The sequence below is a fragment of the Anomaloglossus baeobatrachus genome, chromosome 9 (assembly GCF_048569485.1).
Source record: "Anomaloglossus baeobatrachus isolate aAnoBae1 chromosome 9, aAnoBae1.hap1, whole genome shotgun sequence".
Taxonomy (NCBI): domain Eukaryota; kingdom Metazoa; phylum Chordata; class Amphibia; order Anura; family Aromobatidae; genus Anomaloglossus; species Anomaloglossus baeobatrachus.
This window is the reverse complement of record NC_134361.1, coordinates 56783117-56803324: the sequence shown is the minus strand read 5'-3', so window position 1 is coordinate 56803324 and position 20208 is coordinate 56783117. Positions and strand designations below refer to the sequence as shown.

The 20208-nt window shown below is 40.0% G+C and overlaps 1 protein-coding gene across 5 annotated transcripts in view; it reads left to right on the top strand.

Moving 5' to 3' along the window:
* MBNL3 (muscleblind like splicing regulator 3) overlaps positions 1 to 19830 on the top strand; it is a 233956-nt gene extending 214126 nt beyond the window's left edge. For 3 of the 5 annotated variants that reach the window (XM_075323726.1, XM_075323727.1, XM_075323728.1), the window contains exons 7-9: positions 6332 to 6426; positions 8940 to 9007; positions 14714 to 14818. In XM_075323726.1, the coding sequence (XP_075179841.1) occupies positions 6332 to 6426; positions 8940 to 9007; positions 14714 to 14726 (176 nt within the window). In that variant the 3' untranslated portion in view covers positions 14727 to 14818. Of the gene's footprint in view, positions 1 to 6331; positions 6427 to 8939; positions 9008 to 14713 lie in introns of all 5 variants that reach the window. The other 2 variants (XM_075323730.1, XM_075323729.1) reach the window with 2 other exon arrangements.
* The last annotated feature ends 378 nt before the right edge of the window (positions 19831 to 20208 follow it).

The following is a 20208-nucleotide window of genomic DNA, read 5'->3' as shown; positions in this document are numbered from 1 at the left end:
CAACAATCGTATATTGGCCTATGCCAAGGATAGCCTTTCATCTAAAATTCCTGGAAAATCCAGTTTAGGGATCATACAGGGGTTACCTGACAGCATCAAATTGTGAACAATATTATGACTGTACAAACTAGATCCATTAGAATTGAAGGGACAGAGCACCACAATCATGGACACCTTTTTATTTAGTCTTGTCATGTCTCCCCAACGGACACAGAAAGCTTCTGGGGACCCCTTGTGGATATGGAATTAATATCGATGGTGGAAATACCACTTTAATAAACTGACTTATCTGCGCCATAAGTGAGGTGAAGAAGGGCATATTTACACACCATGTCCCATTCATCTGAATGGATCTTGCAAAACTCCATGCAAATGCAACATGTACAACCCCATTCAGATGTATAGGAGGGAATATTAAAAATTCTTGTATCAAATACATATTATTTAATGTAATTTTTTATGAGGATTAATGATGGCTATGCCTATCATTCATTATCTCCTTCATCCACACATAGAATAAAACATATACCTAAGTCATGTTTGTAATTAGTGGGGCAATTATAATATGGTTATTTGCAGCTTTTATTTATATAATAAGATAACATCAAATTAGTGCTTATTTCCATTGTTATATTTAATTAAAATGTGTTCACATACAGTATATTATGCACATATCTCAGGCTTTGCTATTAGAAAACGGCCTATTATTATTTAAATCAGGTTTTACGTTTTTTTGGGGGGGGTTTAGGAATATGATACATTTTTTATCTCACAATCTGGATAAAAAAAAATCTAGAAATGTTCACATAGATAACTAGGGCTGTTCTAGACTTTTTATTCTTTCAGGAAATCCGTATGTATTGTCTTGGACTCTTACTTTTGTAGTTAAGCATCTAATGAGCGTGTGCAAAGAGAGGAGGAACATGAGGAGCTATGATGTCACCCATTGTGAATCCTGTTTATCATCTGTGTATATAAAGATGTTACCTATTAGGCCACTGTCCCACGTTGAGTATTTGGTGAGTTTTTTACCTCAGTATTTGTAAGACAAACCAAGAGTGGAAGTATAATACAATCATGGGAATTACTATGTTTTTTATCCACTCCTGGTTTTGCTTTAAAAATACTGAGGTAAAAAAACTCTCCAAATACTCAACGAAACCTAAAACCTAAGGCCACGTGCACACGTTGAGTAATTAGTGAGTTTTTTACCTCAGTATTTGTAGCCAAAACCCAGGAGTGGGTGATAAATACAGACGTGGTGCCCGTGTTTCTCTTATACTTTTACTCTGATTGTTCCACTCCTGGTTTTGGCTATAAACACTGAGGTAAAAACTCACCAAATACTCAACATATGCACGCGGCCTTAGGTTACATGCTTACATTGTGTATTTGGAGAGTTTTTTACCTCAGAATTTGTAGCCAAAACCTGGAGTGGAACAATCAGAGGAAAAGTATAATAGAAACACGAGCACCACTTCTGTGTTTATCACCCACTCCTGGTTTTGGCTACAAATACTGAAGTAAAAAATTCACCAAATACTCAACGTGAGCACATGGCCTCATATATGTAAAAAACCACAGTAAGGCTATGTGCGCATGGTGCGTTTTTCACGACGTTTTTGCACGTTTTTCAGGTGCATTTTTGGTCTTAAAACTGTATGACTTTGCTTCCCCAGTCCGCACAGTGCATTTTTGTATTAGGTGCATTTTTGTGGTGGCCACAAAGATGCAACATGTCAATTCTTTCTGCGTTTTTGCCAGTGTTTTTCACCCATGCAATGCATTGGGAAAATCGCAGCCACAAAAACGTAGCAAAAAAAGTGGTAAAACGTGCAAAAACTCGTGGTTTTTTTTATGCGTTTTTTTTTACTGCGGGTGCATTTTTGTGCTTTTTTTTAAGCGGCCAAAAAAGCACAAAAACGTTGTATCTTTGTGGTCACATAAAAAGTCAAGGTGTGCACATAGCCTTAAGGCCGCTTTACACGCTGCGACATCGCTCAAGCGATCTCGTTGGGGTCACGGAATTTGTGACGCACATCCGGTCGCTTTAGCGATGCCGTTGTGTGTGACACCTTTGAGCGATTTTGCATCGTTGCAAAAACGTGCAAAATCGCTCATCGGTGACATGGGGGTCCATTCTCTAATATCGTTGCTGCAGCAGTAACAAAGTTGTTCCTCGTTCCTGCGGCAGAACACATCGCTCCGTGTGACACTGCAGGAACGAGGAACCTCTCCTTACCTGCCTCCCGCCCGCAATGCGGAAGGAAGGAGGTGGGCGGGATGTTTGTCCCGCTCATCTCCGCCCCTCCGCTTCTATTGGTTGGCGGTTCAGTGACGCAGCTGTGACGTCGCTGTGACGCTGAAAGAACCGCCCCCTTAGAAAGGAGGCGTTTTGACGGTCACAGCGAACTCGCAAGGCAGGTAAGTAGTGTGACGGGTCTGGGCGATGTTGTGCGCCACGGGCAGCGATTTGCCCGTGTCGCACAACCGATGGGGGCGGGTACCCACGCTAGCGATATCGGTCACGATATTGCAGCTTGTAAAGTGGCCTTTAGTCCGAAGTCACACTTGCGAGTCTCGCAATCGGTATCATTCGGCACGGCCGCACACTCTCCTGACAGGAGCTGGTCAGCTGCATGTATTTCTATGCAGCTGGGATGCTCCTGTCCGGAGAGCATGCGCCCATAACGGGTGATATGATGCGAGACTCGCGTAAGTCCTGCATGAGTCACTCGCAAGTGTGACTCTGGTGTAAGGCTACATTCCCATGATGAGCTTTTCATGAGTTTTTTGATGTTACACATTTTCCATTGGGTTACTTGCGTTTTTTTGCCCTTTTTTTACTCGCTTTTTTGACCCTACGGTTTTTGGCTCTTGTTGGTGTGTCATGTTTTAAATAAAGCTGCTTTGTTTTTGATGCTTCCTGATATTTGCCTTTGACAAAATGTTATTGATTCAATCATGTGCAGAATATATGTGGTTTTTGATGCATTTCCGGATCAGTTTACGCTGAGTAAAAAGAAAAAGCGCAGTGGGCAGAAGATTTTTATAAGGCCGAAGTAACACTTGCGAGTGACTCACGCGAGTCTCGCATTGCATCACCCGGCATGGCCGTACACTCTCCTCACAGGAGCGAGTAAGCTGCATGTATTTCTATGCAGCTGCACACTCGTTTCCAGAGAGTGTGCGGCCGTTCCGAGTGATGCGATGCAAAACTCGCGCAAGTCACTCGCAAGCGTAACTCCAGCCGAAATCTCATATGCTTCGCTGAAACTGTAAGATGCTGAGTTTTTGAAGCAGAAAAAAAAAGTCATGTCGAAAACTCACCAAAAAATGATTGTGAGCGCACAGTCATAATAGCCTTAAAACAGAAACTTTGGGTCATGTTTTTCATCTATTTTGTACAAGCTAATCCATTACAAATGGATGAGAAGAAGGATCAGTAAAGAGTAAATCGGCCCATTCAAAAATGATGTGCATGCCAGATCCAGTCCATGGCAAAGCATGAGGATGTTTTTGGGGGAAAAAAAAGGATTTTTTTTTACTCTGCTAATTCTTTTTAACCCTTGAGTAATGCATATTTGTAAAATGTGAAATCACTGGCTGGATGGGCTAAATAACGCAGGAAAAAAACGCACCAACAATTGACATGCTGCTTCTTTTTTTCTGCACTCAAAACTGCAAAGAAGAAAGAAGCAATGTGTTAACGGCATTTCCACTTTGCTGGCATAAGGATAGACATGAAGATTTGGTCAAGAAACAAAAAATGCATCAAAATTGCAGCATCCGCACAGGGCCCAAAGAGTAATTTTTTTTATCAGTGACTCATATCATGATTGTATTTTTCATCTCTTTTTCATTTTTTTTAATTTTTTTTGGGGGGTGAAACCCAAAGCCATGTGAACAGTCCCATTGATTATAATGGGTACTTGTTAAGGCCTTGAAAAGTATGGATAAACGTATATGTGAAACGCTAGTGTCTGAATGAGGCCCAAGCCAATGGTTTCCATATTAGCCGGCTAAGGTTAGGTGCTAAACTTATATTCCCAGGGTAGGGGTGCAGGTTTATTTCTAGGTGTCTTGGCTCATTCACCGAGTTTAAGTGCCAGGGTGAGGAAATTGTATTTCGTAAGTCGGTGTTTTCAGTACAGCTATTTTGCTGCTTTTCACATTCATTTCCGAGCTCAGTTTGCAGGTTATGCTGGGAGCTGTAGTTTGGCAATAACTTGAGGTTTTTAAAGCTTATTTTTAATAATAACCGCAATGTTCATGCTTTCCAGTATTGATGCTAAATACTCCACATCTTAGGTTGCAGTTAGTGCTCATCCATGTTCTTACAATGCTGTGTGATCAGGGTAATCATGTGTATCTTGCCTTAGACTGGACAGTTTTAGCTTTTAGTTTATTCCCTCCCTTCCTCTAATTATTGCTTTTTAATTTTTTTTTTTTTTTTTAAATCCGCCATAAAGTTACAGATATATGGACCTTTTTAGTGCCAGCTTTTATGGTCTTTACTAAGGGGGCATGGCTCACAGGGTAATTATGTAGAGCAGCCTAAAGACATGCCCCAGAGGATTCTGTGAGCAGCCTAAAGACACGTCCCAGAGGATCCTGTGAACAGCCTACTAAAGACACGTCCCAGAGGATCCTGTGAACAGCCTACTAAAGATACGCCCCAGAGGATCCTGTGAACAGCCTACTAAAGACACACCCCAGAGGATCCTGTGAACAGCCTACTAAAGACACACCCCAGAGGATCCTGTGAACAGCCTACTAAAGACATGCCCCAGAGGATCCTGTGAACAGCCTACTAAAGACACGCCCCAGAGGATCCTGTGAACAGCCTACTAAAGACACGCCCCAGAAGATCCTGTGAACAGCCTACTAAAGATACGCCCCAGTGCCCCAGAGGATCCTGTGAACAGCCTACTAAAGACACACCCCAGAGGATCCTGTGAACAGCCTACTAAAGACATGCCCCAGAGGATCCTGTGAACAGCCTACTAAAGACACGCCCCAGAGGATCCTGTGAACAGCCTACTAAAGACACGCCCCAGAAGATCCTGTGAACAGCCTACTAAAGATACGCCCCAGTGCCCCAGAGGATCCTGTGAACAGCCTACTAAAGACATGCCCCAGAGGATCCTGTAAACAGCCTACAAAAGACATGCCCCAGAGGATCCTGTGAACAGCCTACTAAAGACACGCCCCAGAGGATCCTGTAAGCAGCCTAAAGACACGCCCCAGAGGATCCTGTGAGCTGCCTAAAGAAACGCCCCAGAGGATCCTGTGAGCCGTGCCCCCTTATAAACACCTAGAAAGTATTGATAAAATAGAGGAAAAGTTCAACGTACCGTTCACCCTTGTGATTCAACAAATCCAGAAGGGTGAACGGTACGTTAATCTGTTCATCTATTTTATCAATACTTTTTTGGGGGTTTATAAGGGGGCACTGCTCACAGAATCCTGTGGGGTGTGACTTTATGCTGCACACAGGGTCCTCTGGGGCATGTCTTTATGCTGTTCACAGGATCCTCTGGGGTGTGTCTTTAGGCTGCTCACAGGATCCTCTGGGGCGTGTCTTTAGGCTGCTCACAGGATCTTCTGGGGTGTGTCTTTAGGCTGCTCACAGGATCCTCTGGGGCGTGTCTTTAGGCTGCTTACAGGATCCTCTGGGGCGTGTCCTAATCAGCATGGATGAGCCCCGGTTTGGGCTAGATGTCCAAATGCAACAGAAGAAAGAAATTCTGTGATATTACGGAGGCTCGTAACATGGACGTAGAGAAGCTTTTTTTACTGTATCCACCAAGTAAAGACAATCAGACAAAGACATCTAAAAAAGTGTGACAAGTAAAAAGGCACCCCTAAAAACCAACGCGTTTTGGCTTATGCCTTAATAATGATTCCCATATAACTGCAGCCATATGGCGGATTTGAAGAAAAAAAAAGCAATATTCAGGGGAGCAGCAGAAGTAAAATAAAACCAAAAACTGTCTAATTCTGACCTGGGGACAGGTCCCCGTTTAGTTAAAGGTAGCATTGACATATCATATATGTGCTTATACTTGTATTGTGTTTGAAATGTTTTAGTTTCCTTAATTATAATTAGCTTTTCCCTTTTTTTCTCTTTTTTTCTTTTTTTTCTTTTATAACGCTGTCTTGCTTTGCACTGTGATTGCATGCCGCTCCCGGTGTAACCTTCATGGTGATGTCACATGGCTTGCTGCTGTGATACCTACCACGCTCCTCCAAATCCACCATGTGTTGCTATGGTTACCATTAACCCTCCACCCTCCTGTATGTCGCTTCCATGGTTCCCTCCTGAAAGTACCCATGATGCACGGTGCTACGCCCACCACTGTGTCTGCAGCAACAACACCCGCCACCAGCGTGCCCTTCGCTGCAACAGCTACAGCCAATCAGGTTTGGCCCTTTAAATAGCTTTATTTCACATGTAGAAGCCTGGCATAATGTACAAAAAAAAAAACGTCTGATATGCACCTTGCGGATAGGTGGCTACAGGCAATGCGTGAATTTCGTCATTGTATAGATATTTACTGATCTATTGTTGACGAATTTCTGTATATCTATACTAGAAAGTACCACGTACACTAAGTATTAATGTTTCTGGAGCTTGTCCTTAGGTGTATATACAGTATATATACATATATATCTGTTGAATATGACCGTTCTCTTAGTTTAGCTATGGCAGGCTCAGGATCTGTTCTCGTATTTGCAGAGTCCTCCCTATGGCCAACTAATAAAACTATAAATACTGTAAAGATAGCCATGTAGTTATCATCTAAGTTCATTAATATCACTAATTAGTTGAAAAGTTCCATGGTGTTAGCATAAACAATCACTAACATAGGATAACAACGTGCCCTGCTGCTGCAGAACATCATGATGTAACTCATGTAAGGCTTGCATGTTTTCGGTAGGCATCTATTTGCTGAGATTGTAATCCTATTACAACCTGAATGTTTACACGTGAGCAATAGTTTAGAATTGAGAAGTGTACTCGCACCGAAAATGTAGGAGAGGATCGCATGACCAGTTATTATAAACAATTCTAGAATTTTTAATCTAAGACTGCTTATAGACCTTGTTCACACAGTTCAATTTTGGTGCAGGTTTTTTTTTTATTTATTTTAAACAGAAGTAAAGTATGAAAACGCTTAAAGGGAACCAATCACCAGGATATTCCTACATAACCTAATGCCAGGGCTATACTGGCACTATCAGGCTGAATCTATACATACCTGTAATGGGCAGCTCGGATGTTTTGGTTTTGAAATCCAAGAAAGTAAAGTTTATAAAATCGGCAGCTTCTTGAGTGACAGCAGCTGAGGATCAGATAATATCTGGGGGGGATTCATAGTTATCCCCTCCCCCTGTTAACATAAGTATTATACAATCGATTTAATGTTTGACTTGCAGGACCTGTGTGAGGCCATACCCATGTGACCAGAAGGGGCGGGGCCTCTGCCAACAAAGCTGATATCAGGAAGCAACATTTTTTCTGTTGGCTGATGCCCCGCCCCTTCTGGTCACATGGGTATGGCCTCACACAGGTCCTGCAAGTCAAACATTAAATCGATTGTATAATACTTATGTTAATTCTAACAGGGGGAGGGGATAACTATGAATTCTGACCTTGAGTATGGCTTTCGTCAGTCACCACTGTCAGAGGAGAGGTTACCATTCATATCTATGGGCATTCAGGGCAAGGGGTGGGTAGTGCATAAACTCATACATGCATGCCATAATATAATGCAAGCCACTACTTACGGATACAAACAGAAGAGTAGTTAAGCAAGCCAAGGTGTGGTAACAAGAGGAAATGTATGGATTCAGGGAGTACCCAGAAGCGTAGTCAGGTCACAATTGAAGGGTCAGAATTCCAGGAGGGCATGTAGTAGATTCAGGGAGAAAAACTGAGACATGGTAAGGTAACAGTCCAAGGTCAAAAGCCAGGAGGTCACGACAGGAACAGGGAGCGGGCAGAAAGGAGTCAAACAACGGTCTGGGATCAAAAAACAAAGATCAGAACACAGGCCAACAGCACTAAAACAGAACCAGAATGTACGACTGGCAAGGTTCTGGAGGAGCACGCTCAGTAAAGAACCAGAGCAATTACAGGAAGCTGGAACACCTGAGTAATCAGCACCTCCCAGAACCAGCATGGAAGCCGGTGCTGTCAATCAACCTGCCAGCCAGAAGCCCAGGGAAACACAGCAGAGCATCTCCTAATGTGCAAGATGCTTTGCACAGAGGAATTGTGACAATATTCTTTGTTTTTGCTAATTATTGAAAAAAAAAACACTAAAATTTAGAAACCCTCCCCCAAAAAATACAGAAGCAAAAACTGCACACAAAAAAATCTGCACTGTCTGAACAAGGTCTACAGCTATATACTATATATATATAAATATACTGTATATATACAAATTGCCCATCATGCTGATGTAGAAAATTTATCATGCAAACCTGGTCTAAATGTCTTCCATTACTCTGAAAATTGTATACCTATAACCGATGACTATAAACCCTGGTATTCCTCTTTGTGTATAGAAACCAAAATGCTATGCCCCCCCTTCCCACCCCTTGTTTTCTATATTGTCAGATGTCACCTAATAGACCAGGTGTAGAGAAAAGTACCAGCAGATGAGAAATACAATGTGCAAAATAAAGTAATGCCTTAGCAAATAGACCCGACTTAACCTAGAGATCAACGCAGGGTTGACTATATAACTCATGCACAAGCCAAATAAATGCTTGCCTGGTTCCATTACCTAGATCCCGTCCGGCAAGGAAACAAGCGGCTGTGACTTATTGATCACGAGCCCGGTGTTCCATTCACCACCATTTACGGCAATCATAAATAGCATTCTCTCCAGGAAAAACCTTTTAATTTGAAATCTTTTCCACTGTAGATGTCCCAATTTTCACTAGATGAACTGAATAACAGCATGTATGTATCACAGATCTTACCAATAGAACAGTAAGTTTGTTTTCATCTTAACATTAACGTATTAACTGATTTCTTATATATGAAAGCATTTAATGGGACTACTCATACAATTAATGACATAGGGCTCCGGTTGCGGAGCTTTGTTAGATCCTTTTGAGGTCAGGCTTTGATTTCTTAGTAAGGATGACATCAATGTTAGACGCCGCAGCTTCTAGGGATTTATGCTGCATTGCTCTTACCATTGCAATGATTGGCTTCAAGGTTGCAACAAGTTTATATCCTTTTTTCTTTTTTTTTTTTTTTTTTATCTCAGAACGTTGCTTCCATAATATGTTGCTTTATGTTGCTTTCCATGTTAAAAAATGGCCCCGTTTTCTACATTCCAGATTTTAATTTTTGTTATATGTGAAATCCAGATTTTAGCTGTAGAGTTTGATATCTGGAATGCAAACTATGCGACTGTGATTTTTACCCCATGTTTGGTCTGAAAATTATTTTTGTATGTTCTACTAAGAAGTGTATTATTACAAGATTAGTAGCTATAGAGATTTATATTAGCGAAGGAATTTCATGCATCTTGTAGAATTTGAGTATATATAAGTTATTATTTACATTAAATCCCATTTCTAATGGTGTTAAAGGGACGGTAACATGTAAATAGATGCAGGCTAGGCTCTTTAAAAGATTAAAATGTTACAAAGCTGAGATACATTATATTTTAGGCTGCTTTCACACTACGTTTTTTTAACATGCATCATGAACGTTTTTTTAACGCAAAAACGGATCCAGTGCAAATGCGTTTTCATTTCAATGCATTTGCAGTGGACTCGCGTCAACATGCGTTTGCGTGCGTTATAGTGAGGATCCAGCGACTTGCAGTTTTTTTAACTTTTTTCAAAAACGCTACTTGTAGCGTTTTTGAGCTGTGTTCAAATACTGCAAATCACTGGATCCTGACTAAACAGCATGCAAACGCATGTGAACGCTGGCATGCTGATAGACAGGATCCTGCTTGCTCTACTGAGCATGCCCAGAAACCAGCATGGCATGATCAGTCTCTCTCCCCCTCCCTCTCTCCCCCTCCCTCCCTCTCCCCCACCTAAGAGCGGCGGACGCTCGTAACCAAGGTAAATATCGGGTAACCAAGCAAAGCGCTTCTTAGTTACCCGATGTTTACCTTGGTTACGTGTGCAGGGAGCCGGCTCCTAGCAGCTGCGGACGCTCGTAACCAAGGTAAATATCGGGTATTCAAGCAAAGCATTTCACTTAGTTACCCGATATTTACCTTGGTTACAGCTTACCGAAGCTGTCAGATGCCGGCTCCCAGTCTCACATTCAGTTCCCCTCACTCCCGATCACATGACTCCAATGCCCGCCCATAAACTTCAAGTGAATGGATCCTGCAAAATAACACATGCGTTTGCATGTGTTTTTCTCTGAAAAAACAGGATCCGCTTTTGCAGCAAAAAAACGTTCATGACGCATGCTAAAAAAACGTAGTGTGAAAGCAGCCTTATTACGACAACCCCAACAAGATGCACAACAATTCCTATATAAGTTAAAAATTCCTTTTATTATTAAACCTTAAAATACAATTTTATAAAACACAAGGAATCCTCTAGAAATAAACAAAACGCACCCAATGCAGCAGTGGTGATACAATAAATATTACATGGCATGTCAATTAATGAACTGTGCATGCAGGTTATGGTATAAATTGCAGTTTTAGCAACAAAAATTATTCCCTAATGGATAGGTTAAATAATTCAATAATTATTAAATTAGTTACAGTTATCATCACAATTTAATTGCTTTCGTATGTATACCAGTTAGTTGTCTTTTGTCTATAAACCTATATTTTATTTTCAGACTGCCAGAACAGTTATTCAATTATGATAAAAAAAGCTGCTATATGATGGATTAGTAACTACTCAATTTCTAATATAATAGCCGGAGTGTCAATTATTAGGTATCACTACAGTTATATTATTACACCAAACAGTAGTATATAGTAAACTTAGAATATTATTTATGTGTAAATTCAATAAAATGAAAAACCTATACTAGATACTAGTGATCTCGAATAGTAGTAACGACTATTTCAAATATAATGTTATCTAGAGTATACTAACCCACAATATCGGTGTCTATGTCTTAGTCCCGACGCGCGTTTCCCCCTCTCTTCATCAGGGAATGTGAGGAAATGAAGTGTCGGGGTCTTTTTTAAAGGGCGTTTTCAAGAAAATTAGTGACCGGTGTATGTTCCCGTGAATAATTAATTAATGGCTGCCGCTCAGTGTATAGAACGTCAGGAGAAGAGCTTAGAGCGATGTTCCCACTACCGGCTTGCGAAGCGCACAATGCACACAAGAGATATCTCTGATGACCTGGGAAAATACAACACAGCGTATATATATATATATATATATATATATATATATATATATATATATATATACAAGATAAGGAAGCGACAATGAATTATAGTCAGATGGTCGATAGAGTTAAGCATTAGGGACAAGAAGGAAAATATTAAACGGTGATGGACATATGAAAACCACTGTAATGCACTGGATTAATTTAGCTGCGATTTTTATTTATTTTTTTAAATAAATATAGAAATGGATCAATGTATACTGAATAAAAGTTATATTTTAGTACAGTAATCCCTACAATAAATAAAAAGGGAAAAAAAGATATTTAAGAACAAGAATAGAAATTTTAAAACTACAAACTAGTGAAACATTTAACTAGACTTTAAAGCGTAACATGGTTTGCTACTGTTCCTGTGCCTCTTTGTTCATGAGACATGGCCCCCTCTTCCCTTTACAAAAATGTAGACTTTGAAGTCAAGTGGGTGTGGTCATTAACTCTTTTGTAGGAAACTTCATGAGAGCCATACCCCCTTGCTAACAAGACTACATTTATATAAAAATTAAAAGACAGCCATATCTCGGGAACGTAGAGGCGAAGGAACAGAATCAGGAGAACATCAGAATTTACAGTATACAAGGATAGAAAAAGAACATGTTAATGGCCAGTGACAGGTCCTCTATATGGAGTAGCTTAATACTATTACATATATCATGGACACACAATCTTGGCATTAGATACTATATTATTACCAGTATTCAAGTAGAGCCCCACTGTGACCGAAATACACTCCTTCTATGCCTCTTGAACGTCATATTAATAAGATTTGTTTTACAAGCGCTCGGGAAATCAATACAGCACACACGCTTAGTATGGTGTACTCAAGAAATCTCCTTAATTAGTACATTTGACCACAAGTTATACCAAGATAGAAAAAGAACATATTAATGGCCAGTGACAGGTCCTCTATAAGGAGTAGTTTAAAAGGGAACCTTCATCGGATGTTTATAATACTCACCAGTCGGTGCAGAGGAGACTGGTCGAATGGGCGTCTCCGTTCTGCGAGTCCGCGCCTCATCTTTTGGCCATCTTTGTCCGTATTCTACGTCATCTACACTAGCTGACATTAAGGTCCCGCGCGCAGGCACACTACAATACTTTGATCTGCCCTACTCAGGGCAGATCAACGTGCACCTGCGCAGGACCTCAGTGTCTGCTTGTGTGTATGACGTAGAATGTGTCATCCACACTAGATTCAGAAGGAGGACAAAGATGGCCGAAAGAGGAGGTGCGGGACCCGGAGAACGGAGACGCCCATTTGACCAATCTGCTCCGCACTGACCGCTAGGTGAGTATTATAAACATCTGGTGACAGGTTCCCTTTAATGCTATTACATATATCATGGACACACAATCTTGGCATGAGATACTATATTATTACCAGTATTCAAGTAGAGCCCCACTGTGACCGAAATACACTCCTTCTATGCCTCTTGAACGTCAAATTAATAAGATTTGTTTTACAAGCGCTCGGGAAATCAATACAGCACACACGCTTAGTATGGTGTACTCAAGAAATCTCCATAATTAGTACATTTGACCACAAGTTATACCAGGATAGAAAAAGAACATATTAATGGCCAGTGACAGGTCCTCTATAAGGAGTAGTTTAAAAGGGAACCTTCATCGGATGTTTATAATACTCACCAGTCGGTGCAGAGGAGACTGGTCAAATGGGCGTCTCCGTTCTGCGAGTCCGCGCCTCATCTTTTGGCCATCTTTGTCCGCGTTCTACATCATCTACACTAGCTGACATTAAGGTCCCGCGCAGGCGCACTACAATACTTTGATCTGCCCTACTCAGGGCAGATCAAAGTGCGCCTGCGCAGGACCTCAATGGCAGCTTGTGTGGATGACGTAGAATGTGTCATCCACACTAGCTTCAGAAGGAGGACAAAGATGGCCGAAAGAGGAGGCGCGGACCCGGAGAACGAAGACGCCCATCTGACCAATATGCCCTGCACCAACTGTTAGGTGAGTATTATATACATCCGATGACAGGTTCCCTTTAATGCTATTACATATATCATGGACACACAATCTTGGCATTAGATACTATATTATTACAAGTATTCAAGTAGGGCCCCCCTGTGACCGAAATACACTCCTTCTATGCCTCTTGAACGTCAAATTAATAAGAGTGTTTTCCGAGGGCTCGGGAAATCAATACAGCACACACGCTTATTATGGTGTACTCAAAGAATTCTCCTTTATTAGTATATGTGACCACAATTTATAACAGGATAGAAATAGAACATATTAATGGCCAGTGACAGGTCCTCTGTAAGGAGTAGGTTAATGCAATTACATATATCATGGACATACAATCTTATCATTAGATACTATATTATTACCAGTATTCAAGTAGGGCCCCCTTGTGAGCAAAATACACTCCTTCTATGCCTCTTGAACGTGAAGTTAATAAGATTTATTTTACGAGCGCTCGGGAAATCAATACAGCACACACACTTAGTATGATGTATTTAAGAAATATCCTTTATTAGTACATGTGACCACAATTTATTCCAGGAAAGAAATAGAACATATTATTGGCCAGTAACAGGTCCTCTATAAGACGCAGCTTAATGCTATTACATATATCATAGACACAATCTTGGCATTAGATACTATATTATTACCAGTACTCAAGTAGGGACCCCCTGTGACTGAAATACACTCCTTCTATGCCTTTTGAACGTCAAGTTAATAAGACTTGTTTTACGAGAGCTCGGGAAATCAATACAGCACACACACTTTTTATGGTGTACTCAAAAAATTCTCAATTAGTAGTACATAGGACCAGTTTATATAGGGTCACAGACAATATTAGTACATGTGACCAGTTTATATAAGGTCACAGACAATATTAGTACATGTGACCAGTTTATATAGGGTCACAGACAATATTAGTACATGTGACCAGTTTATATAGGGTCACAGACAATATTAGTACATGTGACCAGTTTATATAAGGTCACAGACAATATAAGGTCCCTCTAAATTATGCACCAATAAGAATAGATGTGATCCGGCCATGGTGATGCTGTTTGTTCACCTCGCTCTATTCATGCTGCCGTAAATGGTAGTTTCATATAATCTGCTGACAGCGAAAAGGAGGACCAGATTGTGGAGTTTAATTTCCCCTAATTTAGCAATCTATACTAGTTAGCTGTTCGCTTGTTTTTATTTTTAATATAAATTATTCTTATACATTTGCGTAGATGTTGTAGCATTTAAGAAATCCGAGGCATGGCTCCCTCACTGTTATAACTTCTTGTCTTTTTCCTTTCTTCCCGTCTCTAGTAGGCCATGTTGAAATTCTGAACAGCAGAATTGTGGAGTACCAGAATTTATCGGTGGGAAGTTACACATGGCCTTTCTGTAAATATCCATTACTGGCGTCCTCTACCACCTCGACAGTAAGCCTGCTGCAGTCTACATGTTAACCAAAAAAGAGAAAAAAAAATTATGGGAATGTCCGAAAACGGCACTATGAGAAAAAAAAATACAATAAAGTCAACATTGCTCTCTGAAAGCGGTTATACACGTAGGATACTATACTAGACTTTTGTAACACATTTACTTTTAACACATGTAATCATTCTGCGTGTACCATGTTAGATGCGTGCACCCTGCGGAAGCTTGTTTTGCTGCATATTATTGGTGGATTCACATTTTTAAAGTGTTATCTTAACTGTTTTGTTTACATTGTAGTCGATTTTTCATTTTTATGCGTGTATCATTATGAGACGTATACTCAAGACCATCTTTTGCATTGTGATTTAATTATTACATGCATTGTTATTTTGTCATATTCTTAGTATTATGCCAAACAGGGACAAAGTGGTTCTGAAATAAGGTCCTTATGAAATTGTCTGAAAATATATATATTTTTTCCTACATTTTAAAACATTAATTTGGGGAATTTTTATGTGGCCCCTGCGGCTATTAAGGCTGTGTGCACATGTTGCAGACAATCTGGTAGGAAAAACGCTGGAAAAAAAAGTGTGTTTTTTTAATGCATTTTTTTCATTGCTTTTAATAATGAAAACACAGAAAAAAATGCAGAAAGAATTGAAATGCTGCAGATTTTTTCTGCAAAGAAATCCTCCTGAATGTGTGCAAAGCACTTCAGAATTATCATAGACTTTGTTATCATCAGGATTTCTTTGCAGATTTCTGAAAATCTTCAAGCGAAAATGACACAAAAACGCATCAAGTGCCCACAGCCTAAGGGTATGTGCCCACGATCAGGGTTCACAGCATTTTGGACACAGCATGTTTTCACTGCGTCCAAAACGCTGCGTTGTACAGTACAAGCACAGTGGATAGGATTTCAGAAATCCCATGCCCACTGTGCATGTACTGCCCCACCGTAAAATGACATGCGGTACAGCTCTCCAAGTCACAAGCATGTCAATTTTTTGCTGCGGAGCCGCATTTTTCGCAGGGAGAACAGAGAGAGACTGCAACTGCCTGAGCTCGGATCGTGGGCACGAGCAGCTGCGGTCTCCTGTGGAGGAGACTCGCTGACCCGCAACAGGTCCTGATCGTGTGCACATGCCCTAAGACTCCTATTTCCTGCTCTTTAAGAAAGACTTTTCAGGAGTCTCATTGTCATTACAGGCAGGATTACAATGACAGGTAACAACTCCAAAAACAGCTGAAAATACAGGATGCACCATTCAAAGTAGGTGACCTTTGCACACACTCATTAGATGCTTCAATACAAAAGATAGGACAGTTATTCTAATACTGCTAATGTACATGTACATTTCCTGAAATAACAGGAAGTAGGACTCTAAAATAGCCTCAGTGGCCAATGGGAAAAATTGAAGACGGCAATTTTTTTGTAATACTGATCACATGAAGAAAAAAAATACCAATTTTTAAAAATAATTTATTTAAGACAAAAACCTGTATTCCATTCATTATAAATTAAAAAAAAAGAACTAGGCCAAAAAATGGAAAATAAATGACGCATTAAGGAACAGTAGCAGTAGAGTTGGATCATCAAAGTAATTGGCAAATAGAAATATTGGAATAAACCCCCGAGGGTTAGTAGCCAATTGTGGTGATGTTGCTTCATTGTACACATTCATTTCATACCTAAATTTGTAATATTTTAATGACTGTGTCGTTACCCACCGGCATGGTCTGTTTAGCACTTATTATTTATACACCCCCCTTGCATGGGGTGGGCATATCAAAGTGACTTATGGACAGGTCGAGATGCATTTTGGCTTTGGTTGGTCCAACCATACCGGTAAGCTGGAGGTCCAGCTGACAAAATAACCTTCTTCTATGAAGTGGTATTGAAGATTCGTAGATGACATAGCTTTAAGAAATGGTCGTTACATAGACACAAACGAGTTGCACTTGATTTTGAGCAGTGGATCTCTAACCACTTTGGTTCCTGTTTTCCAGAATACTGCCACACTTAATGTAATATGTGGACTAACAAGAGTGTTTCTAATTTTTTTTTAATTTTTTTCATTTAAAACTATTTGCGTTACCTGAATGAATTTTTTGCACAGCGCGTGCCAGTGCCTCATTGGTGGAGATATGTGACTGAACCAGATCTGATACATTCACATGGTCTATGGCTTTATGGATATGGAAGTAATGATGGAACTTTCAGTGCTAAATAGTTTCTTTTCTTTTTATTTTGTATATTCTGACACCTTATTGTAATCCTTTTTTTTTAAATGTATAAATATATACATATATTTTTAAACATCTGAGAGATGTATATAGAATGTAAACATATAGAGGGTTTATTCTTAAAATCCTTTTGAGGGTCCTTTTAACCACCTGCAGTGAACTGTAGATTTTGATTGTTAAAAAAAAATACATTTGATCTTTCTGCTTAGTGAACAAAAGGCTTTAATTGCTAATATTTTTAACCCGTTTTTTTTTTTAGTAATAAATGTACCTTCCCAAAACTGACATACATCAACATTTGGTTTGCAGTTTTCCCAGTTATGGCCAATTGAGAAATATTTAGCCTTGTATCTTGGCCGTTTGCATTGATTTAAGTGATCTTGTCTATATAAAAATCCATATTTAAGAATATGTATCACTTTCAATTCTCTAAGAAATGTTGCAGATATATTAGTCATTATGGTTAGAGTATATACCATAATTAACGTATTGCACCGTTAACCCAAATATCATTTCGACAAGCATGGACCCCAATATATTGCACAACATATTCCATGAGCCTATATGATAAAACCTAATTGCGTCATGTTACCAAATCCTTAAAAACTAGAGATGAGTGAACCCAAGGTTCGATGTTTGGTGTTCATATCAAATACAGACTTTACAAAAAAACGTAGATAGGATTCGGTGTTCAGGTACTTTTTATATGCTGACCACTCACGTTAGAATCGCTTTGCTTGGGTACGCTCGGTCCTCAACCCAGTGCGAGACGCTTGCAGTGTTTAAACGGCTACTGGAGGTAACAACAGCATGATCGCAGGTAGTGTCCATGGAGACCCGAATTGCCAAATTAGTGACATCCATTGGGATTCAGGTCAAGTCTGGGTCCCAAACCAAACTTTATCTGAACTCGTGGAACCGAACTTCAACAGATCCACTCATCTCTATTAGTGACCCATTTGTCAGCTCCCCGGTGCACAATAATGACTATATTGCCCCTCTTTCAAGCTAAAAAGGGGCCTACATACATTTGACCAGGTCTTCCATGGATCAAGGGCCAACATACCATGGAAAAAAAAACATGCCAACTGCAATGGAGTCCCTAGAGGAAAAAGTTCAATATTGGTTTTCCTTCCCAATTGGGACCAAGTAACCTGTAGACTCCCTACTTAAAAGGTGGAGAATTGGCCAAAGATTCATGAAAAAGAGAAACAAACAATAGACCCATCGAGCCTGGTTGGAAAACCCCAGCACCTTAATAAAGTCTTCTGTTCTATGCATGCAACTGCTTTGGATCTGTCCTACACAGGGGTCTCCGCATTTTCCTAGGGATTTTTATATCATTTGCGAAGATCCAGTTTTGTCTGTGAAGAATGCATCCAAGGTAGACTGGGTTTCCAACATTGGTCAAGTGACAAGAATATGATTATGGTACATGATCTATCCCAAATCCAGAAATCTATACACAATATTTTTATTAAATTGATGTTCTATTGTCGGGTCACATTATTGTACTAGGATAGAATACACGTGTAGTGATGGGCGGATTTGCAGATAACCAGGCCCGTCACTTGGGTACGTTTGAAACCGCGTGGATCCGGACTTTTACAGTCCAGGTTTGCCTATCACAATACATTGGTAATGCTAGGGATAGATGTAAAGACTAATCATTGACTGACGAAATTCTCATCCTTCCACCCAACATGCAAAAACTTTTCACTAAACTTCCGCTTAAAATTTAGAGAATTTTTTTTTATTAAATTTAAAATGAATTCTATTACCCAAAAATTCCAACTATCACCAAAGACAAAGTCTAATCCTGGTCAGATTGGTCAAATTATCTTTACAACTATCGCCAGCTACCTTTTTGTGATTTAATCCTAATATTTTTTGATGTTGCTATAATAATTCTCCCCTAAAAATATGAACATTAGTTAATTTTATGGAATGTTATGTCAAGCTTAGAATTTAGGATAATTTGAAAAAAAAATAATTTTCTTAAGTCCTCAGATGTAAAAGAAAAAATATATATATTTCTTTTCAATTCTTGCAAAGATACAATGTTTTAGTTGGCTAACTTTTAAAGGGATTGTCTGATTTGGAATATTCTTTTTTGTTTTCTTAGAACAGACCCATCAAGCTGATCCGTTAGTGATCAGATGTCCTCTGTGGGGAAACCCTAGAACTGTTTGGTTCTCTTACAGCTCCTCCACTGGAGAAGTGAAACATTACAGCGGTCCCAGTTACATCAGTGTGCTTGCTGTGTAATGGGTGAGAGGTAGAGATGAGTGAACCCGAGGTTCGGTGTTCGGACCAAACACAGACTTCAGAAAAAAAAACAGAGTTCGGGTTCAGAATTTGGGTGCTTTACGTATGCAAACCACTCGCGCGAGCATTGCTGTGCCCAGGTACGCTCGGTGCTCAGCCCAGTGCGAGCCACTTGCAGTGTTTGACCAGCTCGCACTGGGGGTAACAACAGCATGATCGGATGTAGTGTGTACCAAACAAAAAAAAAATGGAAAAACCCTGCTCACCCGCCCTGGAAGTGCTCTGGTTTATGACTAGCTAAATGGTTTGGAGTCCCAGATGGCCCAATTAGTGACTTCTATTGAGGTTCAGGTCAAGTCCAGGTCCCAAAACTAACTTTATCTAAAGTCTGGCTGAACCCGCCGAACTGAACTTCCATGGGTCTGCTCATCTCTAGTGAGAGGTCCTCTATAGAGTGACTTTCTATGTTGGCTACTATCATTAAACAATTTTCCTCTATAACCTCAAGCCATTAGTAGGGTATTCGAAAATGGATTTTCTAAACCAGACAATTCCTACAAACATCTACATGCGGTAGCGCTATAATCTGTGTTGTGCAATGGCTCAAACCTTTTTTTGTTTTTGTGCTCTTAGAAAAAAAAAATGTCGGCAGACTCTAAATGTCCTGATCATTTTTTTTCTCCTATGATTGACAGTCACGCTATCAGTGACTCTAAACAAACTCATAGTTTTTAATACTTAACGAAGAAAAAAAAAATCTCATCAACTCCGAAAAGAAGAGGAAGCCATTCTGTGCGTCTAAAGAATAATTTCGAGGGGTCAAGGGTGTGCGTTCATTAAGAACAAGTAACATCACTGGAGTGCCT